Source organism: Aythya fuligula, chromosome 11 (assembly GCF_009819795.1).
Source record: "Aythya fuligula isolate bAytFul2 chromosome 11, bAytFul2.pri, whole genome shotgun sequence".
In the NCBI taxonomy this organism is placed as follows: domain Eukaryota; kingdom Metazoa; phylum Chordata; class Aves; order Anseriformes; family Anatidae; genus Aythya; species Aythya fuligula.
Window position 1 is genome coordinate 10662553 of NC_045569.1, and position 25432 is coordinate 10687984.

Consider the following 25432-nt stretch of genomic DNA (forward strand, 5'->3'; position numbering starts at 1 on the left):
AATCACGCGTTATCACTTTGTTTTGGGCGTCTTTGTTTGCTTTTCGAAAAGCGGGCACAGGCTGCGGAGCCCACCGGCTGCTTATTGCCTTGCCCAAAGCAGCAATGGAGACGGAAACACAAACACGTATATCCATCTATATACACCACAAACACGCTAACAACGAGAGACCGCTCCCTGTGTGGGGTTGGTTTTAGGAAGGTCCCGGAACGGCAGCGCCGCGGCCGCGTTTCTGAGGGGAGCGCCCGGGCGCGGCGCTTCCCGGCCCCCGGCAGAAGATGGCGGCGCCCAGCCCGCTGCTGGCCTGGTGCGTCCAGCACCTGCGCGGCGACTTCGGGCTGGACGTGGGCGAGGAGGTGGTGCGGTGAGGATCCCCCCCTTCGGCCTTTGGTGCTCCTGGGCTTTCTCCCTCTTTCTCCTCAGCCTCTGCAGCTGACACGAACGGGAAATGTTTGTTTTAGAGCCGCGCCGGGGGTTGTTGGTGGTGGTGGTGGTTTGGGTAGCCCTGGAGACGGGAGGTGGCAGGGAGGGGAGAGGGGGAGTTATGTGGTTAACGAGGAGCTTGTCGTTGGTTTCTTTCCTTATTTATTTTTATTTACTTATTTTTGCGTGCTGTATGAGAGGAAGCAATGTCTGAGTGAGAGGTGTTTATTATTTGGCAGAAGGGGCAGTGGCAATGTCAATTTGCCCAGGAACGGGGGAAGAAAGAGCTCATTCCCCCCCCTCCCATTTTTTTTATTTTTCAGGGAAAGCCATAAGGGATTTCCCCAAGTGTCTGTCTCAGTATTTTCCTTAGAAAGCCTTTTCCTTACCATAAACTACATAAAAACCTGTTATAAAGAGGAGAGATGCATATGCAACTAGTAGGACTTACAGGATCAGGCTGTGGGTTTCCTCAGAACCGAGCCCCCCTTACCCATTATTCTGCCCCTTGCAGCTACATCTTGTCAATAACAGATGAGGACGAGATCCGGGAGTATGTCGTTGACCTCCTTCAGGGGACCGAAGGGAAGAAGAGTCGGTTTGTAGAAGAGCTGCTGTCCCGGTGGCGGAAATCCTCACAGCTGCCTTCTGAGCCCTTACCAGCGTATCGGAAAAAGGATGGTGAGTGGTATGGGGAGGGAGGAATTGTAAAACCAAGTGAGCTTGCCTCAGTTATTCTGTTTATAGACAATTCTTTGCCATGAATGGCAGTGGCTGATCCTGTTTGTGGAGTCAGTTTTCATTCCCCAGCTGGACGTGGGAGGTCAGGGACGTATTCCTCTTGCTGTCAGTTCCCGAGCCTTTCTTTGTGCTTATGGACTTCCAGAGACTTCAGAAGCACCTCGGGCTGGAGACCAAGCGAAAAAGGGGAAACGCAAAGGCAGGAACAAACAGGAAACACCTGCGTATGTGGAACCAAGCACACCTGTGGAGGAAGTAAAAACTCCCATAGACCTGGCCAAGGTGGGTGCAGCTGGCACGTAAGCACCGGCTGTGTGGGGTGGCACGTCCCAGGGGGTGGTGAAGGGTGGTCACTCTGGTGCAGCGGCTTGATTCGAAGCTGACTGCAATCTGGACAGGCAGTGTTTGTGCTCTGTGTGTCTGTCTGTCTGTCTCTAGGCATCCGGGGGCCTTTCACTGCCACAGGGCAGAGAAAAGATCTGGAAAGGGTGAGAGTGGAGTTCTGAAGGTTATGGAGTTAAGAAATCCACCATGTGGGTGAAATGTTCCTTCTTGCTCAATTTAAAACTTGCCAGTCCCACCAAATAAAGCTCCAATTGACAGCTGACACATTTCTGGCTGCCAGGCTCCTGCTGCTGCAGAGAGGAGGCCATGACTGCCAGGCAGAGGAACCTGAGAGCTGAGGCTGGGTTTGGTTTGGCAGTCTGGCTTGGCTGTTTCCTTCCTGAGACGCTGTTTGATTCCGTGGACAAATGGTTTGAAGTGTGCATAAATTCCAACAAAAGAACTTTCAAAATATGAGAATCCTGCAGCTTCCAGGCAGCACAAACCCATGCAGCAAGTGTTCATTGCCTTTCTTTTTGTTAGTTAACACATTTGGTAGCAGACTTGTTTTCCATTCAACAGCACTGTTTCTGAGTGTGAGCACATCAGATGTGGAGATCTGAGGTCAAATACTGTGGTAGTTGCCCAGACTGAGTTTCTGGATTTTTGTTTCTTCTATAGAGGGCTTTGACCCAGGGTGTTAGAGCTACTTGCTGGGAACCTGAGCTCCTTCTGTAGGTGGATCCAGCTGGAGAGCTGCTCCTGGTCCATATCGAATGCAGCAGATCACTGTGTCGCTGTCTGAAGCATACGAGTGTGGTCTGTGGAAATAAGAGTGTGGAAGTGTGCTGTGATGGACTTGCATTGTTAGATTTGCAGTGAGATTTGGTGTCCTTTGTGCCACAAACGTAAAGCGCGTTGTACATCTCAAAGCTGAACCCTGTGATTTACCCAGGTGCAACCCTGCCACGAAGCTGTGGAGCATCATCCGAATCCTAAAAGCCAGGGCTGCACCTGACTAAATAGTGGAACTTAGTTATGTTTTTAAACTGATGTTTTTGAAGTGGGGAAAGTGCAAGTGCTTAAAATGTTTGTAGAGGTTAAAAAAAACAAACTTTTTTTGGGGACTGTGCAGTTAAAAATGGACATTGACGTGCCATTTCGTTGCAGTTATCTTTTAACTTAGTAAAAACACTGAGAAAGCTCTGTCAAGGTTTGCTAACCAAGGTTGCTTTATCTGCTTCTGTTTCTTCTGAGTAGTAGTGTTTGCATCTCATAGTGGCAACAAAGCCAATTGGGCAGAGCTGGGGGAACTGGAAACGTGTTGTCTCCTTGTCTCTAAACCAGTAGTGTGGCTGAGAGCAGGGAGTGGAGGAAGCTGGTGAAAGGAGTCAGGACAAGAGGTGTCCTAAAGCCATAGCTCGATGCCATCGCTGGGAAAAGCGACGGGAGCAAGAGGCTGTGTCAGGGAGTGGGGCGATCCTCGAGTGTGCGGCGAGGAGGGAGGGAGTTACTGTTCAGGGGTGAAAGAAACAGTTGTTCTGGATCCTAGAAATCCTCTTTACTATCACTGAGAGGGGCAAAGAGATGCTGTGCTTGAGCTGCAAGAGGATTTTCAAGTGTCACAGACAGGGCAAGTAAAGGCTAGAGAGTGCATTTATGTAGGGGTGATGCTTGCTGAAATAGGCAAGGGCAGTAAGTCCTGGTTTTTCTTGGTCATGGCTAGTGTGTAATTCTTGGTTGAAACCAGTCTCAACTAGTGTTACGAGATGGGTTTGTGCCTGCAGTCTGTTGGGCTTATTTTCAAAGCATCTGGTTTTGAGTATTGCCAGAAAAAAACAGTAGCAGGATTGATGTGGCTTTGTTCTGTCCCTCTGGAATGATTTCTGCACTGGATTAACTCCTCCAGACCTATTCGCTTCTCAGCTGATACCTGCTGGAGATGTCAGGTGGGTGGGGGAATGATTTGTTTCTTTGATCAAGATGGAGAAGCTGAGGGAGAAAATAGAGAATTCCACCGTCGGGTTATTAATTCAGCCGTTGTCTAAAGTATCTTACTTCATTTCTGATCAGGATTTCTCTGTTTCAGCCTAATCCAAAACCTATACGCGTGGTCCCTGATCGCAACTCGGAGCGGTGAATTATAGCATCGCTGATGCCAAGTCATGAATGAGGAGAAAACTTTACGTTGCAGCAAAAAACTCAAACGTGCAGGGCATGGCAAACCTCTGCTCCAGAGGCTGTGCTGGGTGGAAAACACGAATAATTCTTGCTGGTGAGCTGGCTGTGAGGGACGAGGTCCCACCTGCCAGCAGCACCTCTGTTTCTGGGGACAGGAGCGCGCAGGACTTCACAGTTACAAGGAGGGGGTTGCTGTAATCTAAATAGCCCATGAGAGTGCGTGTCTGGGAGTAGCTGAGCTGCTGTTTGAAGCTGTGAAATACCAGAGGGTTGATAACACCAGGCCAGAGGGCAAGCAGCACACCTGCCTCTAGACCCAAGCAATTTCAGCTTTCAGAGGCAGCAAAGAGATTAAATGGGCCTGCAACATCCTCATGTCCTTGCTTTGCTAAGAGCTCTTGGACCGCTTCTGGCGGGTCTAAGCTTGCCTTTCAGTTGTCTTGATGTGAATCTGGGGCAGTTTCATTCCATTTAGGCGGAATAATGATTATCTGAGTCTCCCCAGCCTGCTCAAGTGTCAATGCCTGTCTCTTTGCTGCTGGTATTACAATCTGAATACAGTTTGTTCATTTTATTTTTCCTTCTCAGGCACAGGAGAACAATGCTGGAGTCAGCAGCAGCAACAATTCCTGTAAGAAGAAGGCCAAATATGTCAGCCTGTATACCAAGGAAGGGCAAGACAGGCTAGCAGTCCTGATCCCCGGCCGTCACGCCTGTGAGTGCCTGGGCCAGAAGCACAAGCTCATCAACAACTGCTTGGTTTGCGGGCGCATTGTCTGTGAGCAGGAGGGCTCCGGACCCTGCTTGTTTTGTGGCTCACTGGTTAGTAATGAGGTGTTTTGTTTTTTTTATTTGCCATGCTGGAACGCAGTGGGGTTTGCTCGGGGTTTTGCAATGGCGTGGGGCTGAATTAGCCGCTCCTCTCAGATCAAAGCTCCCTTAGCAACGTGCTCCAAAATCTGAAGCTGTGCAGGAAAGAACCTGTGCCATCTCCTTCCAGGGGAAGAAGAACCGTTGTGGTTTTAAGTCACTTTTGTGTTGGTTTTATGATGTGCGGCTTCAGAGAGTGGAGAGGTTGCCCTTATAATTTGCATCGCTTTGAAGCTTGCCTGATTTATGGCAGTCTCCTGTGCAGCAGTGTCCAAAACACTTGTGAGACTTCAGCTGCTTCCTGGGCGCAGCCATGCTAGGCTTGTAAGGGAGAGAAGATGTGGCCAGGGTAGCATGCTGTTTCCTTCAGCACTTGCGCTGTGTGCGTCATTTGGGATGTCTCTTGTGTCCTGTATTGTGAGAGAGGGGGCAAGGTAAGGACTGCAGGCTCAGTAAGGTTAATTTCAGCAGGGTGGAAACGTTGGTTGGATGAAGAAAACATTAGAAATCAGATTTATTTTTCTTTTCAAAGGTCTATTTAACTCCCAATGGTCAACCAAGAGAAAGGACCTGTGAGTTAAGCATTGCTTATCTGCTCAGGGAAGCTCAGAGTGCATTTCTTGTCCTTTGAGAGACCCCAGCAGTGTGTCTGCCCACGGAACCAATTAAAGGCAGGCTGTACAGATCTCAGGGACTGTAGTAAAGAGCAAGCCTTCAGGGTTCTGCCCATATAGATGATGCAGAAGGAGGAAGGACATGGGCTATGTTGGCCACCTTAAACAGCTTTCTTTGAACAGTTGCCCCGAGCTCTGATGCTGGTCATGCATGCAACGTCCTTTCTAGTCTTTTTGTTTTTGTTTGTTTTTTCCCCTTAGGTATGCACTAAAGAAGAGCAGGACATTCTTCAGCGGGACTCAAACAAGAGCCAGAAGCTGCTGAAGAAGCTCATGGCAGGTTAGTAGCAAGCTGTAAAGTAATAAATCCAATCCCTCGTGCAGCAGCAGGAGCCCTGCTGTGCTTTGCTCTGCTACTTGTTGGACTTGCCTTGACGTGAAGGAATGAGTGTCTGTGTCTTGGTGTATGAGGTGTTTAGATCTGTTCACCTGAGTTACAGAGAACTGCCAGCAAAACCGAAGGGAAATATTTTCTCATGAGCTGGCACCTCAATGTTTGTCTGGAACATAAATTGCCAGGACAGGCTGTGAGCTGTGTTTGCTTCAGGCTTCACTGAGCCACTTGCCCCCACTGCTGCCGGGTGTACAAGGGTAGCTGGGATGTTGGCTCGTTGTGTCCGCTCGGCAGCGTTTCTGGACTTCAGCAGAGGTGATAAGTGCCAGTGTCAGATGGCAGCATATAACGTCCTTACCCAGAGGCCCCAGGGCTGCTTGTTAGGCATTCCTGAATCAATCATATGAACTGGATCGCTGCAGCAGTCCTTGAAAATGAGGATAAGTCCCATGTGGAATGTGTGCTGTGGAAGATGAAGTGCTGCTATCTGATTTGCTGGGTCTAGAGAGGTGTTGGTTAATATTTTCTAATGGCTTTTCTCATCTAACACTTATCTTGGGAGCTAAAAATAAAAACAGAGTCAAGGAAAGCAAAAGGAAATAATACCCAGTCTCCCAGCGAAGACCTGTGTGTTACGGGGATGTTTGTCTGAGTTTAGTTGAAATATAGCCAAGGTCACAATGTTCTTGGTTGAAAAATAAAGTTTGCTGAGGAACTGGGGAAGTATTTACTTTGGGTCTCGGTGTCAATTTCTGAGTAGAGCTGCAGGAGGTCCTGTAAGTCCTCGGGAATAATAGCTGGTCAGAGTCAGTCTGTTTATAATCTTCCTGTAGAGAGCCTGTTGTGCTTCAGGATCCCACTTTCTTACATGTTTTATTGGCCTCCGCTTCTGCTCTGCTGGGCCTTGCTTTGTTACGTTATCTGTGTAGGTGAAGGCCGAAATGTGGATAGCTGTTTGGCTCAGGAGTGGAAAAATGGGGATTGGTGGAGACAGAGGAATACAGGCCTTTTGTTTCCCTGAAATAAAGGCGTTGTGCTGCGTGTTGCTTCTGTGAAATGCATTGGCTTGTTCCATTGTGGCTGTGAGGCAGACCTTCTCTCCTTTTGTTTGGTTGGTTGGGTTTTGGCTCCTTGCCAGAAATGGTAAGAAATAAGAGATCATTGCTGGGAATATATTTCTTCCTCTAACAATAGCCGGTCTCAAAAACCTGCTGAGGTGTACTGGGGGAGGATTTCATTTGTGAGAAGCTCATACAGCAGCAGATGCAAGGCTTGCTCTGTGCACAACTAGCGTTTGGCAGCGATCTATTGTGGCCAAGAGTCTCTTTGTAGCAGTAACAATGCTTAGGAGGTAATTTGGCTTGCAGTTGACAATGGGCAAAGTTTGCATTGACCAAATTGTTAGGGAAAGGCTAACAGAGAATCAAAGACTAAGATTTTTTTTCTCTAAACACTGCCTTGACATTGTCACTGGCATTCAAGTGCTTTCTCCTCTTTGGAGGAAGGAGTCTGTGAAAAGGGGCTAGAGGGAAAATCAAAACCTGATTTAGAAAGGTGCTGATCTTGGTGCCTCTTTTCGTTCCTTGAATGGCATTTGTTTTAGGGGGCATTTCTGCAGCCAGCCCCACCAAGACCAGACTTTAAACAAGTATCCTGTCCCTGAATATCAAACTGTGATTTATTTTCTCTCTCAGGTGCTGAAAATTCAGGGAATTTGGATGCCATAAGCAAAGACTTACTGCCTCGGCAAGAAGCTAGATTCAAAGCAGGCCTGGAGATGGCTGTGAAACACAAAGACAAGTTGTTAGAGTTTGACAGGACAAGGTAAGGTACTAGCTGTGACTAGGGTGAACTAAATTATCTGGCAGGCAAAGCTGCCTCTAACAGAAAGGTTATGGAGTTCCTTCCGTAATATAAAACCTGGGCAGTAGCTACCAACACCTTGACATTGGACTTTGGCGCTCACATTCACTGAAACAAGAGTGAGCCCCTGAAATGTGTCCTGTTTGGATTTCCTTGTGCTGTGCCCGTGACGGTCCAGCTCTCTGGAGGGAGCAGGTAGAAGGGAAGCTTTGGGGCAGGCAGCGCTGCGTGCCTGTCCTGCTGTGCTGATCTACCGTCGCATTTGTTTCTTGCCAGCGTGCGTCGAACCCAGGTCATTGACGATGAATCGGATTATTTTGCTACGGACTCCAACCAGTGGCTGTCCAAGCAAGAAAGGGAGGCCCTCCAGAAGAGAGAGCAGGAGCTGCGGGAGCTGCGCCACGCCTCCCGGCTTGCCAGAAAAATCACCATCGACTTTGCTGGTAGACAGATCCTGGAGGAGGACAGCGGGATGGCTGAATACCACAGCAAGTGAGTGAGAACTGGCAGCACAAAGGCATGCCTCAGAGCAGGGAGGTGAAAATCATTACAGAGGGGGGTCTGGCTGAATCCAGATGAGCAAGTGTAAGGAAAGCTGAGCACGCCATTCTCTTGAAGGGCACCTCTCATGCTAGGATGCACGCCTCCATTCTCTTCTTTTCGAGGGTCTCTTTGACTTGCAATGTCTCTCTTCCAGCACAGGTCTGCTGAGATGGCCACCTGTGTGAGACTTGCACAGAGCTGGCACTGTTAAAAATAAATAAAAAAATAAATGCTCTGGAAAGAGATGTTGCAGGACTATCTCACCAGAACCAAGTAGTCACAGTTTCCAACCAGGCTGAGTTTCTGTGGTAGATAAGGCTGGCTGCTCAAATTAAGTGAGGAAATTATCAATTTAGGGGAGGTGATAAAAACCAAAAAACAACAACAACAACAAAAAACGAAATAAATGCCTTGGGTCAGAATTGCTTGCACAGGGAGGACGGGGATGTTGCCAGAGGGAAGCAGGGAATTCTCATGCCTCTTGTTTGTGTTTGCAGACTGGATGAAACCATTGAAGCCATTAATAGCGGCACACTGAGCAAGTCAGCTGGGAGCCCAGAAACAAAGATGACTCCGAATTCTGGTGTTTTAGTGAATCCCCGTCTTCTTCAGCCTGCTCCTTTGGTCAGTATGGGATGAATATTTTACACCAGAGAGCTGGCTAATTCTGGGAGAGCTGAGCTTAAGAATTGTGAATTCTAGCATGTCTGTAGTAGCTCCTCATTCCTCCCCTGTCTCAGAGATCCTCATTCTCCATCTGAGTTGGAGATAGAAGTTTGCCAGTGCCCTACTCTGTTCCCAGCTCTTGAGAGGTTTGGTTTATCTGGGTTTTAGTCTCCTGCCTCCTCTTCAGGAATTTGGAAGAATTCCTAAGGCAGTGTCACTTTGCAGCTCTATTAATGAAGCCTTTTCTGCCACATTTCCAGTTCTCAATGGGCATAATCTCTAGCCTCTAATTCCACTTCCATCATGACATGCTTAGCACATACCCATAATTTTGGAAGCTGGATGATTACTAGTTTTGGGTGTTGTCAGCTGCAATTTATGCTTTTTTTTGTATCTTCCTATGAATACTTTGAGACACCAGCATGCATTTTTTTCCTTTAAATCCATTGTTTAGCTGCAATGAATAGAAAGGAAGAAGAGCCACACAGTGGATTCACTACCTTGCTTTTCCTATTGCCAAAGTGTGGCGTGTAAGTGTGGCATTCTGCTTGTAAGGAAGAAAGAATGATCCCTGTAAGAATATTAGCACTGTCCTTAAGCAAAAGGAAATGTCAAATAGTATTTGCACTTGGTAGATATATACGTTGTTACTAGAGGGGTACTAACCTTTTTCTTGTTTATTTTGAATGCTGAAGTGGGTGGACCAAACTGGTTTGCTCCCACACAGGAAAGCCATGCGGTCCGTGGATGCTGGAGATGAGCTTGGCTTGGAGCGGAACAGGTTGCGGATTCAGGATCGAGAGTTACAGGAGATCTCAGACGATGGCTGGTGCCTCAGCATGCACCAGCCCTGGGCATCCTTGCTCATAAGAGGAATCAAAAGGTAAAGGGGTGGTGTGAACTGTGGCTTACCCTTATCAGCTCTTGCTTCATTTCTTGCAAGATGGGAAGTTCCTCAGAGAACCTTTGCAGACTCGCTTTGTACAGTGACTGTACAGAGCTGGTTTTTGCCAACTGTTAATCCACGGGCTTATCTAGCACTCTAATTCGAAACATTCCTTTTCTTGAGAGGAAAACAACTGTGAGGGATGTGTAAAACGTGAAGCTGTGCACATACGGGAAGTCTGTGCAGCATACTGGTGGTTGGAGAAGGCTGGTGAATCTGTTTTTTGTGAAAGTAGCTAAGCTGGAAGGTACAAGCTTCTTATATAGGGTAAATTTAGAGAGAGGCTGAGGTTTCTGGAGTATAGTCAGAGTATACCTTTCTGTGACTTGAAAGGTAAATAAGATGAAAATCTGGTCTTTTTGTCCATCATAAATAAGCTGATAGTGGCACTGACTTCTGTCATAGAAAACAATCAAAAAAACCTCACCCAAAACCCAACACCCCACATCTTGCCATCACCCTCTGGCCTAGGAATTCCAAAGAGAATCCTTCAACCTGACATCTCTGGCATGTTAACTCTCCTTTCCTGCCATTAATGTAGAACAAGGATTCTTCTTTAGTCTTTATTCTCCTTTCCTTCAAAGAATGTTTCATGTTAGAGAGCAAAGTGTTTTCACTTCTCCAGCTGAAGATGCCAAAGATCGTAGCTGCATCGAGGTGGGCTGGGGATGCTGTCAGCTGCTCTGATACAGCCGCAGCATTGATGTTGAGTGCCCATGCTGGGATCCCCAAGAGCTGCTGCTAACGACTGCTTCATACAGACGTGTGGTCCTTTATTAGTCCCTAGACTGCATGCTCACTGCGCGCAACTTTTGGAGCTTGAAAGCAAATTGTACGAGCAGATTGTCCTGCTCGCATCCGACATGCTGTGGTATTTGCAAGGGATTGATGTCCCTTCTTGCTGTTACTCTCAAGGAATGAGGACATGCTCTGCTTGTGGCATTATTTCTTGCCCCTCTCAGCTTTTCTCTGTAGTGCTGACGAGTTGCTTGAGGTCTATATAGTCAGGGCAATGCTTAGCAACAGGAATTACATAGCGAAGCTATAGATTGAAAATCTGTCCGTGTGGGATTTCTGTTGAAATTTAAGTCCTAAATTCTCCTTTGTTCTCTAGGGTGGAGGGCAGGACCTGGTACACATCTCATAGAGGGCGGTTATGGATTGCAGCCACTGCTAAAAGACCTTCCCCTCAGGAGATCTCTGAACTGGAGACCACCTACAGAATGCTGCTCCGGAAAGGTGAACTTCTCTCCTTGGATCTTTGTATTATTTGGTACATTGAGCCACGTAATGAGCAGTATCAGAAAGCCCTCTCTGCTGAGCAGTTATTACTGCTTCACTTTTTAACCTTCTGTTCTTGAAATTCTCTTCATCCTTTCTGCATTTCGTCAGCTGAATGGGTACGGCAGCAGAATTTAACTCGTCCTTAGACTGGTCAGATTTTCCAAGCACAAACACTGACAAATTGCACCTGACTTCCGTGGTAACTTTTGACAGCAAAGGACTTTATTTTATCCTGGGCTCACGCAATAAGATACTGAGTGTGTGCTTGTGTGTGCGTGAAGTGGCTTGTGCTTCTTTCTGTTCCCAGTGATGTTAAAGGCTTTTCATGTGTTCTGACCTTGTGGGAATCAGGATGGAAAAGCTGCAGGTTACCGTGGTGCTATTCTCTCACGTGGGCCTGTTTGTGCAGTGTTCCTTTCTCAGAAGCTAAGCAGAGAAGGTTGTGTGTGTAATTCTTTCTCCCAGCCCTCATCCTGTCATGGTGAGGATCCTGAGCTTCATTCTGTTCTCGACCCTTCCTCTTCATTTGCTTCAATGTGCAAGCTTACTTTGTGAAACCTTGCTGTGCTTGGAAGCAAATGAGTGCTTTGGTTGTGGGGCTGCGTGGATGTTCGACTGTTGCTGTCTGTGGGCTGCTGGGGCAGATTGATAACTTAAGACCCCCCCAAGCTATCAGACAAACTGGTAAAATGGAGCATCAAAGCTTGAGAGCAGCGCACTCTGATGAAAACCCCCAGCCTGGCACATGCCAGGCTCAGGATGTGTGAGGAGAGCTGTGCACACCCTTTAACTCTATCAGCACATGTGGCTTATGACAGAGCCCTAGTGCTAGGCCGTCCTGGGCAGCGTGCTCTTTCTCCTCCAAAAATGGAAAAAAAGAGCTACAGGGTGTTAAAATTGCTTTTTCTTGTGCTTCAGAAAGTACAAGTGCACGGAGGGAGTGAAGGGCACCTGGGGATTGGAAGGACCCCAGCTATGTGTGTATGGCTGTGGAGCCCTTAAAAGATGTTTCTTTTGATGCAGATGTGGAATTTCCAAGCGATTATCCCTCGGGGTGCCTCCTAGGCTGTGTGGACATAACTGATTGTTTGTCACAAGAGCAATTTAATGAGCAGGTAAGTACAGCAAATAGACCTTTACAAGCCTGCAATAGCAGCAAGCTTTTAAAGTAGTGTAACTTGCTTCTGTGAGATGCTCTGGAGAAAGTGGTGAATAAAAATCTTAAAGTGCAATGAGAGAAGACACTGCTGCCACACAGTCCTGTGTGGATAACCAGCGGCTGTGCAAGGTAACGTGTCTCAGGAGCTCTGGAAGGGTGTGGGGGACTAATAAAGACTCAGTCTCTGGCCAGCCTTTCTGGGTTGGAACTAGTGTCTCACCTACTGTGACACTCTTTTCAATAAGGACTTGTAGCTGTTTAATTAAACCAACACTAGCTTGAGAGACCATGCTGCAGTGGCTCTTGGCAGCTGTTGCTTCCCTTGCTGCGCGGACAGATGTGCCCCAGAATGCTGCGGCTGTGAGGAACGGTGGAAAACGGGCATGCGTTAATGTATTTCTGGTTTTTATCCTCGTCTGGCAAATTCGGGGAGCTGACATCTCATGTGGATGCGACTTCTAAAGCACCGATTGTTTCTCTTAAAGAAACTTCATGGGATCTTGACAGGAAGAATGCCTCAAAGTTTTGCCTAGCTAGGCAGGATAACTGTGCTGACCTTCCTATCCTGGGGAGGACTCTGCACTAGGAAGGGTCAGGTGTCTGTCTGTCTGGTTTTGGAGGACAGCAAACCACTCCCTGAGTGTGGACAGCAGAGACTGCAGTTACTACAGTGATTTGTTGACATCCTGAGCCCCTGGGTGCAGTGAAGGGGGGAAGCTGGAGAATACAGTGGGTCAAGACACTCAAGGGAGGTTTAAGTGGGGCTTCTGCTGAATGAAGCAGGTGATTTGGTGACCAGGGACACAAGTACGGTTGAGGCTTCTGCAACGAGGCATCCCCAGGATCTTATCCCTAGTGGCAAGGTTCAAGGAGAACAGCAGCTACCCGTAGTGCAGGGGTGTTGTTAGGAATGTCTGGAAATCTCAGCCTGTACAGGTCGGTGGGCGCTGATGGTGCGCATCCAAAATTGCTGAGAGAGTTGGCAGATGCTTTTCTGAGGCCACTCTGATCTTTGAAAGGTTGTGGAGATCAGAAGAGGACCCCAATACCTGGAGAAAGGTGAATATTACATCCATTTTTAGAAGGGGCAAGAGGGATGATCCCAGGCACTTCAGGCCTGCCAACATCACTTTGGTCCTTTGAAATTGCTAGAGCTCTTGTAATGGCTCCTGGAAGCCATTTTGGAGCACACGAAAGAGACTGGGAATAGCCAGTGTTGATTTACCTAGGGTAAGTCATGCTTCATTAATCTGGCTGCCTTCTATGAACAAACAGTTCGAGCAGTGCATGTCTCCTGCTCTGCATTTAGCAGGGCTGTCTGTGGGATCCGCTGCAACAGGCATGTATCCGAGATGAGCCATTACAGCCCGGGGAGGTGGACTGCCAGGGTTAAAAACTGGCTGGGCCGTTCAGCTCCAAGTGTGGCGGTGGTTGGCTTGTAACCTCCCTGGAGGCAAGCTGTGGGTGCTGTTCCTTGGGTTTGTTCCTCAGACCTCCTGTTTAATGGATTTAGCAGTGGCCTGGAGGGTAAAGGGGAGTTCTGGAACTAGCAGCATCCTGGGCTGCATCAGCAGCAGGGTTATGGCCCTCAGCAGTGATCATTCCCTGTGCTCAGCATCATTTAAACCACACCTGGATTGCTGTGCTTACAAAGCAGGCTGATAAACTGAAACAAGTCCAGTGGAGGCTTCCGAGGTGGTCAGGGGCTGGAGCACGTGCCCTGCGAGGATGGGCTGAGGAAGAAGACTTCGTAGAGACCTTCCACTGCCTACCAGGAGCTTACCGAGGAACAGAGCCAGGCTCTTTCCTGATATATGTGGCAGGAGGATGAGGACAGAGGTTGTAAATTGGAAGATGAGGTTTCAGTGTGACTTAAGACAACATATTTCCCCGTGAGAGCAGGCCTTGCCCAGAGGGGTTGTGTGGTCTCCACCCTCAGAGGTTTCCAAGACCCAGCAGGACAAAGCCTTGAGCGACCCTGCTTGAATTCAGTGTTGACCTTGCTTTGATCAGGAGGTCCAGAGGCCTCCTGGGCTCTGAGTCTGTTCTGTGATGCCGTGACTTGCCTCCATGCCCCAAAAATGGAGCAGCTGCTTTCCTCAGGCTGCATTTTATTAACTTACAAAGCCTGTGCTCAGTGCCACGCACGGCAGGGCTGCTCTCGATACTGCATCGTGTCTGTTCATTGCACTGCCCCGGTACAGCTCCGGTTTGGTCTGATGGGAGTCACCAGACACCGATACGTAGGGCTTGGTAGTGAACAAGACTGGCTTCAGAGAAAGAATAAATGGATTATTTGGGCCAGAGGAAGAGAACACACCGGGCTGGTGTGTGCCTTCTAGCCATGAAGAGTTGGAGGGGTATCAGTGGTTGGGGGCTGTTTCTTGTGAAGTGCTTTTCTGGCCTTCCCAGATCCCGTGAGGTTTTGTCAAGCAGAATTAATTTAGGAGAGATGCCTGGAAACTACAGGCGAAGAGAATATTTCTGATGAGGTTGTGTCTCTGTTCATTTAGGGGCAGTTTTCTCAGGAAGGGGGAGAGGTTAGAGTACGAGCAGCAGAGGGAGCATTGGGACTGGATTACAACAATCTGCACGTATGTGGCCTTTGTATGGGAGCAAACCTTGGCAGAGAGAAGAGGAAAGGACACTGGGGTCAGTGTAAGATTTTTTTCCCCCTGTATCATGCACAATCAACCCCCATCCTTCCTCTTCCTTCGTGAGTTTGTTCTTTAGGCATTGGTAAAATGGCAGCCACAGCTTCTTAAAATCTTGAAATCAAGCTATAGGTAACTAGTCTTTACTCTTCCCACAGAGAAACCTCGCAATAAATAATGTTCCCTATAAATTCCTCCCAGTTTGCTGACACCATTTGGCTGCAGAGGTAGTAGGAAACGAGTAGCATATTCTGTTACAAGGCCTACAGGCAAGAGATTTTCTTCTCTCCTTGGTGCCACAAAGCCATGGCACGTGCAGATTTACAACTCACCAGCTTTTTGCTGCTCCCGTATTGCAAGATTTTTATAATTCCTAATTTGTTGTCTTCTTTGGGTGCTTTTGTAAATCTTTTTTCCAGGCTCGCTATATGCAGTGTTCACTTCTCTGGCTTGTAAGATTGAATTTGGAGATGTGAGCATCCTTCTGAAGTGGGTTTTTGAGAAAATGTGTGTGTTTTTGGAGTAGCATGAGCAGCAAGTGCATCTGAAAGAAGCTGAGATTAATTTAATTGCAAGTGCTAGCAAGATGAAAATGTGTGCAGCGCCAACTCAGAAATCCGAGTTGGATTTCGCTGGGAGCAGGAAATCCCTGTTGATCACACTGATGATTCAGCTGAGGTTCATCAGCAAGCAGCACCAAAGCCACTTGTCAGCAGCATAATCCAGCAATTTCTTGTGTACAAAGACTCCTCCGAGCTCCTGGGGGAGCAGGAAAGGAGAACGTTGTTTTTTTCCCCCGCTTACAGCACGCAGAAACACTGCCAATTTTCTGCAGACCCGCAGTATGTTAGCGGGTAAGTGCCGTGGTGCAGCAGCAGAGACCTCTCGGAGATGAAGCCACAGCAGAGCGCTTTTCAGGCGCTGTGCTTAGGCTCACACCTCTCCTCTTTGCCAACTTTTATGTGAAGCTTCTGCGTTTTCCAGAAGAAACCATTTCACAAGTACAGGGCAAACCACATTTGTGGATTATACCCACCAGCTGAAGATGAAATAGTTTCCTTTCGTGCTCATTGTCTGTTGATGGTGGCCCTGCCTTTTTTAGCAGCCGCAGGACTTGGTTTTGACTCTTATGACCATTCTTTCCCATAAGCAAAGGAGACTTTTCCTGGTCCGTCCCTCCTGTGACTTTTCTGTTATTTCTCTGTCCTTTTGATGCTGTCATCCGCTCCCTGTTTAGTACCATCTGCAGATTTAATTTCCTTGCTGTTTGCGTCCTCTGTCAGGTTGTTAATGAAGATGTTAGTGGCACCCTGCTGGTATTTTTCTATCATTATCATCGTTTAATATTTTTTTTACACTTTGCTCAAAAACCAGAATCAAGCAATGGTGCCTCTTTTCACAGAAGGCTGTGCCAACAGAGTCAGACCAAATCCCTGCCCTGAGAGCTTGTCTTATTATTAGGGACTGGTTGTTTATCCGCATTATTACCGGACACGCACGTCTGGCCTCGCGTAACCCCTTTGGAGGGGTCTGCCCTGCAGCTCTGCCCTGTGCACAGTGTTTGAAGGCAGATTGACTTTGCTGAAGTGCTCCGCAGATCTGCAGGGCTGTGCGAAAAGTGATGACAGAACAAGATCTCATATGCAGTAGCTGGCAGGGAGCAGAGGAAGATGTTTTCTGAGGAGAGATGTCCTTGTGATTAAAGTCAGCATCATGTCAGATGACATTGCCCTAATCCCAGTTGTGCTACTTACTGTGTGGACTACTTAAATCAGTTCCTCTGGGTGCCTTTCCCGCGTGTAAAATAAAATACTGCTTCCCTGTCGGAGATTACATACACCTAATTTCGTAGCTCGAAGCTGTGCTCTGATCTTTGGATACAGGCTGCTCTCGGAGCCCAAGCTGTTACCGAGTAGGAAAGTCCACCCAGGGCACTCGGGGTAGCTCGCTTTGCGCACAGGGGAGTGGAGCAAAAGCTGCTTTCCGATTCCAGCCCGCTGCTGAGGGCGGGTGGTTAGCTGGTGCCAGGAGATCCTCTGTGTGGCTCTTAAATCTCAGTATTTCCAGTGGAGCTTTAGACATCTCGCACCTCCTCGGAGTGCCTTCTGGACTCATTTCTGAACTCATTTCCTCCTATTAATGGCAGCCACCCAAAAAGCGTTGCTTCAGATCAGAATGATCCCTTTGTTACGCTGCTCGGCGCGAAAGGTGACCTGGAAACTTTTCCCCTGTCAAGATCGGGGCGTTAACGACCGCTTTTCCTTGCTGCGGGCTGACGTCACCCACACCTCGAGCAGAGCAAGGAGCTGCCTTTCTTTTCCTGCATTAGGTGTCGGTGACTTCAGCAGCGGTAACTGGGGAAACACGGGATGGTGCAGGCAGGGCTTGGCACCAGCCTAAAGCAAGCGCAGAACGATTTACGCTTATGCTGCTGTAACGTGCTCTGAAGTCCACGCTCGTTTTGCTAATGACTTTGATCAGAGAGGCTGTGATTTTAACTGGAAAAAGAACATTTCCGTTGCTGCTATTTTAGTAGCTGATAGGTGTGTTTGGGCTTATTTTAAATGCAAGCGCACACACAGATACTGATACCTAGCGGTAGCTATAATCTTGGATTGAAATATCAGGTAATTATGTTTGACGGGAGTAAAGTGTTTATTTTTCATTTCGAGGTGATCGCTTAGTGTCCTAAATCTGCATGAGGGAACATGTCTAAGCTATTTTTGTGCCACGAGATTGCAACTATCATTTAAATAGGCTCCTTCTTACCCCCTCAGGAAATTTACATTTAATCTCTTGTCCTTCTCTTCCCTCCCCAATGAAAATAGCAGCAGAAAAATGAGACTTGGGCGACAAGTGTACAGGGCTCGATTTAATTTATCCTACAGGAGTGAAGAAGGGAGGTAGAAATTTTCTGTATTTAGCATCCAGAAGGTGCCTTTTTAGATTATCTGCAGATAAAGGAACAATAGCACGCTCATGGTGTTTTCCCAAGAAATAGGTTAATGAGAGGGAGAAATGTGAATGCATACACTGAAGTGTACTTTGGAAAACAGTATAAATATGTAGAGATTTAGGTACGGCTTTTTACAAGGACCTTCTCCCTGATGTAAAGGCTTCCTAGCACAGGCTGCAAGCGAGACAAATGTTTTGCCTTGTAGTGGTGTGGCTGTCCGGCGTGTGCTGGCAGGAAACACCTTTGCTCGCCCCCGCCAGCGGGATGTTTGCCTTCTGGTTCCCGAGGCTTGGTTATCGCACCTCTGCCAACGCAGGGTTTTTAGCAGGGTGTCAGGGCTTTGAGGACTAGATCAGACTGTTAGCGAAGGAAGGATATCTAGGCGGCTGTTAATGATTGCAACCGACAGAAAGGCCTTTGAACTTTACAGGTCCCTGAGTTCTCCTGAGCTGAATTTGTCTCTGACGTGGAGCCTGCTGCAAGATGCAGCGGTGTTAGGCATCAGTCTGGCTTGCAGGGCCCTACAGGTGACGAGTATCTTTATTCAGTTTCTCCCTGTACTTCCTCAAGGCATAAAGCACCTCTGGTTCTTGGTTAGAGAAGCAGAGCGGAGTAGGCATGCAGCTGGTTTGGATTATAGATGGTAAGAGACGGGGGAGTTTTTCCGTATGTGAAGTGCTTTGGTTTTCATCAGAGGCTGTTCTAATGCTCCAGCTGCCTTGCATAAGCCAGCAGGTTTACTGAGGCCACTGCTCAGTCTGTTAAGATGAAGGAGAGATTGTCACTTGATGATGATTAATTTAGGAATGCATTAACATGCCAAAGAAATCGAATGATAGAGGCTAGCTTGCCCTCTCCTCTGGTTTCATAGACCCTAGGGAAAAAAAACGAAGCCAAGGCTGAAGCATATGACTTAATTAATGATGACTGTGGACTTAGCCTCTGCTACCATTTTTAACAAACTAGTCAGTGATCTGGGAATTTTTTTTCTTTCAGATGTGGTCACTGATACTTGCCTTCTTCTTGCTGTTTGGTTTTTATTAATCCTGAAACCAAGGCTTAGATAAAATCAACCTCGAGCCTGGCTGCTGCTCAGGTGCCCTGAGCCCTGGCTTTCCAGTCCTGGTTCCACTGGGTTGAGCCGTGACCGTGCTTTAGGTGGTGACCCTAAATGGGTGGGGAGGGAGCTGGCAGCTACAAAACACAGCCGCTGCCATAAGCCTGCGAGGGCTCGGGGACTGTGCTTGCTCCAGCTTTCATCTGCACGGCATCGATTCCCTAACCCTGAGCACACAGGCCATTGGGATGCACATCCTGCTTCTGTCACACCTTCGCCCGTGAGAAGCGGCGCGGTGTTGGTGTGAGGGAATCGATAGCACGGGCAGCCTGCCGCCGGCATCATCAGCCTCGGGGGGTGGCAGCAAGGGAGCAGCAAGGGTCACGGTGGGGAGTGGTGGTTGCTGAAATGAAGCAGGGCAGGGATGTGGACGCTTTATCCGCGCAGAGCTGCGCTCACCAAAGTCAGATTTTTCCAAGTTCAAATAATCTTCCTCACCTGCTGAGCTTGGCTGTGCTGGCCTTCCATAAATCAGAGTTTCAAAGCGAGGGGTAAGGATTTTATGAAGCTGATTGAAAATGCCTGGCTGCATCTAGCAGGGTGCAGGCGCTCTGAGTGGCTTGAGCAGAAGCAGGTGCCCTGGTTTCCCCTCATTTCCACCCCCCTCCCTTTGCCTCTTTCCTCCTTATTGCCGTGGTTTCGTCTGACAGCGTGAGCGGTGGGGCTGCATTGCAGCTGAGGTTAGCCCTGCCTCCACGGTCCCTCGGCACAGGAGGATGAAATGGTTCTTTCAGCTGAGCCTATTACACTACCGAATATTTTTCCAAGTCCACCCAGTTTCCCCCGATGGTCGTCAGGCACTCTATAAATGTCTCGGGCCCTTCTTGCGCTGCGTGTAGGTTTACCACGGGTGGGTGCTCTCTCGGGCTGAGATTTGAGCCTCAGAAGGGTGTTGGTGGCTCTGGGTCCTGTGTCGCAGGCTGGCTCTGGGAGAGCAGAGGGGATGTGATGTGCCCTGGCACTGCTGGGGTCCCCGGGTCTCCCTGAGGACCGGGACCCTGGCAGACTGCTCAGTGCTTCAAATCGAGTGCACCAGAACGAGCTTAAATATTAAATCTACATTTCAAAGTCCTGTTATTACTTATTACATTTTAATTGCTTCCCCTGCCCTTTGAATCAAAGTACAGCTTGTGGTGGAGAAGCACAACTCGAGCCGGGCTGGGAGGCGGAGAACACCCATGGATGGATCAGCCCGGCCGGGGGCAGGATCCTGCGGGGCTCCCAGCCTGCTGCCCCCGCTGCCCGCGCATCTGCTCGGTACCAGCCAGGCCTGCGAGGGGCAGAACAGGCACCAACTGACGGGCATCGCTGTGGGAAGAAGGGGAAAGGAAGGCAGGCTAGCAAAATTCCTTGTGCATTCTCATGAAGGGAGCCTATGCCAGCACATTATCTGCCAGCAGCAGATGTAAGCTCTCAAAAACAGCAGGGAGGATGTTGACTGCAACAATGCATCAAGGCTGCGGTTTGTAACCTCAATAGTAAGGCAGTTAACTTTTTTTTTTAACAAAGACATTTTGATTGCCAAATCCATAACCATTAGCAGCTGTGGTTTTGAGCTGTTCCTTCCTCACACGTTGCAGTCTAGACCTGACAGGCTTTCAAACAAAAGTTTGGCTGCCGGCTTTTGTTTTTGTTTTTTGCCATCCTGCTTTTTTCTTTTTGCCTCTTCTCTTGATTTGGATCAAACGTGGCTGAGCATCCCTCCTCCAACCCAGCCTCCCCTTCTGTATCGCTGCGGTGGTCTTTGCCTGAGAGCTGCGTGCAGAGCTCCTCAGGTGCCTGTTCTCAAGGCTGCAGTACTGGATGTTTCTGCCTCAGGCTATAAAATTTGGCATTTCTAGAAATTTGGACCTGCTTTGGGATTTCTGTTTAGGAAAGCGTTGTGTTTGTCGTGGGCCAGAAGCCCGTTTGGCCTGGGCTGAGGCAGCGGGAATGGGGCCTTAAAAGCTGATGCCTGAACGCTCGCTGAAAGTTGGAAGCGTGATGCAAGACCCTGTTGTGAGGGAGATCAAAACTCAGAGCGAAGCGCTTGGTTTTCTGTGAGCACTTCCCAAAACTGGCTGCCGGGAAGAGGCCACTCGGAGCAGCAGCAAACCCTCATCCCTTGGCCATCGGAGTCGTCTTTGCCGTGCCCTCAAGCACTTCAGCATGCAGGCTGCTTTGCCAGGATGGGTTAGATAATCCCCGAAAGTGACCGTCCGTGTAACGAGGCGGTGGAGACGGCCGCTGTCAGAACAACAGATGGGGAAAAGCTGCTTCAACACGCCTGTCCTTGGGCAAGCGGCAAGGAAGGACGCCGCTGGGGCTGCCTGTCACCGAAGGCTGGACCCGCACGCAGCGAGAAACGGGGGAATTTTTTTTTTTTCTTGGTGTTAAATAGCTCCTACCTGCTGCCTGATCGCAGGGCCGTTGACTGAGCTTCGAGCCCTGGATCCATTTTGTCTGCAGCTGTACCTAAGCTGCTCTTTTGCAGCCCGCAGGGCAGCTGTGAGCAGGGCTCTGGGTTATTGCTGGTGGCACATGAACTGGAATCAGGGAGTCTGCAGCACTGGCAGATACACAGCTAGATACACGTACGTGCCCTCACTCTCCGTTTTGAGGGCTCTGTTTCTTCTGAATCCTACAAGCACAGGGACTAGCGTCCATGCCGTGAGCATTGCCATAAATGCCCCCATTTGGCCGCGGCAGCCCTGTCGCTTGCCAGGAACTACTGAGTTTCTTTTCTCTTTTTTTTGCAAACCACTAAAGAAACATTTTCTAGCTGGATGGTGAGCAATTTCCCTCAGGAGAGGAGGAGAAAATGGCTGTTTAGTAGTTAATTACCTGTTATGTTAGGCTGACAGCTATGAAGCTTATGAGGCATGAAAGAAGAGTGGATCTGCCTGGCCCACAAATCACGAGGAGAACTGGGTGAAGGAAGTCGCGGGGAGGCCAGACGCACTCGCAGACCTCCCCTCGCCTCGCGGGGAGCCCTCTGCCGCCCGCTCCCCTTGCTCATCAGCCTCTCGTAACTCTTGGAGCTTCGGGGCAGAGCCCGCTGCGTGTTTCTGCCTGCTGGGGGAGGCTGATTTATGGCTGCGCGCGGGCCTGCTTACAGCAGCCCAGCTCTTTCGGAGGGACACCGTCTCTGCCAAGATTTTCTTTTTCTTTTTTTTTTTTTTCCCCTCTTGAATGTGTTTTACGGTGAGGAATAATCAAGCGCTCTTGCCAACACATGGGTTCTGCTCGCTTTTATTCTTTCCAGACAGCCTCGCTTTCCAGTGCTGCCTCTTTTATTTTGAAGCTCTTCGAGAGCGGCGGGGGGAAGCGGAGGCCAGGGCTCGAGCTGGTGTCCTGGCCCAGCGCTGCCTGGCAGCACCGGCTGCCTTTCCCTCACAGCGCTCCGAGCAGCCATGCCAGGAAAATGATTCACCCCTTGCCGAACGCCCCCGTCCCCTTGCCGTGACCTCCACCTCCTTTTTACGCTCTGCCGGGGTCACCCCAGCGGCCCCCCGGCCCCGGTGGCCATAAGATGGAGCGAGGGCGGCCGGCCCAGCGGGACTACAGCTTCCAGAGTGCAATTCTCCACCGCCGGGGCCTGCAGGCGCTGGGCTGTGCCGTGCTCAGCGAGCGAGGAGAGCAGGCCGCATTGCAGAGCTCTGCCTCTCAGGCTGGGGGGGGGGGAACGACACGCACACGCCGGGGCTGTTTCCACGCAGTATTTTTAGCCTTCGATCTCCTGTTTGTTTCCTTCGGCTTTTTGTGTCGTGATAAGAGCGAGAGAGGAGCTCGAAAGGTCGCCGGCGGAGCTGCCGGGGAATGTTTTTCGCTCTGCGCTTTGTGCTGCGCAGAACCTCTGCTCCGTCGCACGCGGCGCCTTTGTTCCTGCCTTGGATTCACCGGAGCAGAGCTCATCTCGTTAGCGACGGCTCCGCTCCCCTGGCACGTTTTCTTTCGGTTGCTGCAATCCCCTTGCCTTCTGTTCGAGGCGCTTGGGATCGAGCGAATGCAGATTTAGGGAGGGGGTGAAGAAATGGAGGGTGTGAGCGGGCTGGCCTGAGGGCAGCGCTCCTGTGGGTTCCCAAAGAAACAGTGCCCGTCCTGGGAGCTCTGGGAGGCACAGGCAGCAAGGGAGAAACAGGAGGAAAGCGGGAATATCCTCTGGGATGAAAAACATCCAGCGGGGTCTGGGCAGCCCTGTGTGGCACCCCCGTCCAGCTGGGGAAAATTAGGGGAAAAAACAGTCACCTTAACAGATTGCAGGGGGAGAAACTGCAGGGAAATAGGGATTTTTCTCAGAATGTCAGAGAGGATGGGTTCATCTCCACGCTGACTCTGAGCTCCTCCTTTGCTCTTTGCTGTGGAGTGGGGAGGCAAGGCAGGCCTGCTGCTATTTCTGGCCTTGACAAGCTGGTGATGGGAGATGAGGGACGGCGAAAACAAAGTGTAGGGAACATTCATTAGCAATTATCCCTGCCTGCAGCCTGATTGGGGTGGCTGTTGGGGACATCTGATAGCCGCTTAATGCATGTTCAAAGCGCTGGCTCCAGAGAGAGGGCGGGCGCTGGCGAAGCTGGTGGCTGGCTTTTGGAGGAGCCCAGCACGCAGCTCCCTTTTCCAGCTTGTGCTCAGATGCTCCATTTAACCTCGAGCTCTCTCTGTGCGTTAAGCTGCCTTGAGATCTGTTTTTTGTTGGTGGTGGTGGTTTTTTTTTTTTTTTTTCCTCCTCCCTGCTAATCTCTTCACAGCTAGGATCTTACAAACCTGTTAGCAGCAAATGGAAGCCTGAGTGGAAGCAGAGATGGGAGTTTACATCTGCTGGTGGCCGGGGTGAGCAGGGAGGGCGGTGGCTGCACTGACGCAGCCGCATGCGGGGTGTACATGGGGCTTTCGACCACGCAGAGACGTGGGCTGGATGGAGCAGCAGTTGGCAAACTGTGCCTGCTGTTTGTAGCCCACGGCGCCCACCGTCTTCCCAACAGCCACGTTGCGAGCCTGCTACGAGGTGGCAGAAGGACTGGAAGGAGACCAAATTATTTTTTACGCTGTTGTTACATTGTGCAACCTCATTCTGTAGAGCTTTCTGGCCTATCTGCAGAACTGGAGAGCCTTTGTAGCCACCTTCTCCTAAATGCTGAACTGATTCCCTGGAGAGGCAATGCCAGAACCCTGCACTACTGGCACCTGTCTTACTTAACGCGTTCAAGATTAATATGATGAGTGCGTTGGGAAGGAACATCCCCCATGAAAACTCCTGCTTGGGTGGGATTCTTGGCCTCTTGCAGTGAGGGAGTGCAGTTTGCCCTTTCTCTTCACCTTGGAGTTTTATTTAAAGAAAAAAGAGCTGTTGCATGCCATTTCTACCGGGGACGTGCTCTGTCTTCTTTCTCTGGCACTCTAGATTTGGCTTTTGGCATTTTCCTACAAGTCTCACGCTTGCTGAAGCACTGATGGGCAGTGGTTGCAGTCTGTGGGCCATGGTATTTGGAAGTAGATTTTTTTTTTTTTTTTACTTTACCTCCTAAGCTTACTGTGTGGTAGGTTGCAGACTGACTCGGCTGACCTCTTGCAGCCCAAAGCAGAAGCGTTGAGGGGTGAGTTGTTGGTCCAGAAAAGCTGCACATAGTTGATAAAAACAGTAGGATGGAAATCCCATTGCCTCGGGAAAATGTTTTCGGGAGAGGGAGGAATCAGGGTATTGTTTGAGGAGGAAATTGGATGGGAAGGGTTGCATAAAACTGAACAGAAGGAGAACTTTCTCAGCGTGGCCAAGGAGTGTAACTGCCATTAAAAGCCATCCAAAGTGCCAAAGGCACTTTGAGAAACAAATTTTTTACTCATTAGGCACTTGGGCAGCTGTGGAAAATTTAACAGAGACAAATGTATGTGTTCCACGTCCCGGTGCCAGTGGCTGAGACGAGAACAGAAGTCAACCAGCAGTCGCCGATAGGAGAGGCATCTTCAGAGCGTGGCAGGTGGGAGCTGATTTCCTAGCGCTGAGCTAAGCTGCGGGGAGAGCCCGCTGTGCTGCCACAACGTCTGTCGTGGTCCTGGTGCTGGTATGGGGGGCACGGTGCCTACGGATGGCTTCTTTACGTTGCTCTTCCCTTGGACGGTGACTGCACAGTGCTACGGGGGGGTGCTGGTGGTGGGACTAACTTTGTTCAGGACGAATGAGTTGAATCAACATGCCAGAAGGGACTGGTGAGTCCCTGGGACGTGCCTGTGCATCTGGGAGCGGGGGGGGAGCAGGGCCTGGCCCTTGGGGAGGCTCAGCCGCTCGTGAAGGCTCAGCCCCCGTTCCTCCACCTGAGTGCGTCTTGCTGGAAGCAGATGAAAGGCTGACGGCTTTTTCTCAGCCCCAGGAGGCAGCAATATTCCGCCTTTGGTGCTCACTGGGATGGGGTAGGAGACCTCTGGGGTGGGTACAATCGGGAGCCTGAGCTGGGAGCCCCTCGCCAAGGCGCTCTTCCCTGCCTCCTGGGGGCGAGATGCCAGAGGAAGGGCTGAAGCTTTTAAAATGCAGGACACGGAGGCTGCGCAGCGTTGGCACGCGGACAGAACCCTACCCTGGGAGAGGAGATGAAAGGCTGCGGCATGGCAGCGTAAACCCAAGTCACAGCTGTGGCATCCATCTCGACCTTGGGGTTGGATTGAGCTTTAAGCGTGTGAAACTGAAGGGTTGAGCCTGGTTTTGGATGAAATCTCTCAGCGGAGA

The 25432-nt window shown here is 49.7% G+C and overlaps 1 protein-coding gene across 1 annotated transcript in view; it reads left to right on the plus strand.

Annotated features, from left to right (window-relative positions):
- The first annotated feature begins 274 nt into the window (after positions 1-274).
- TRIP4 (thyroid hormone receptor interactor 4) overlaps positions 275-25432 on the plus strand; it is a 31412-nt gene continuing 6254 nt past the window's right edge. Inside the window, exons 1-11 of the mRNA XM_032195313.1 lie at positions 275-364; positions 938-1104; positions 1310-1446; positions 4258-4491; positions 5415-5493; positions 7242-7371; positions 7687-7902; positions 8451-8577; positions 9315-9502; positions 10680-10804; positions 11873-11964. Of these exons, the coding sequence (XP_032051204.1) occupies positions 279-364; positions 938-1104; positions 1310-1446; positions 4258-4491; positions 5415-5493; positions 7242-7371; positions 7687-7902; positions 8451-8577; positions 9315-9502; positions 10680-10804; positions 11873-11964 (1581 nt within the window). The 5' untranslated portion in view covers positions 275-278. The remainder of the gene's footprint in view (positions 365-937; positions 1105-1309; positions 1447-4257; positions 4492-5414; positions 5494-7241; positions 7372-7686; positions 7903-8450; positions 8578-9314; positions 9503-10679; positions 10805-11872; positions 11965-25432) is intronic.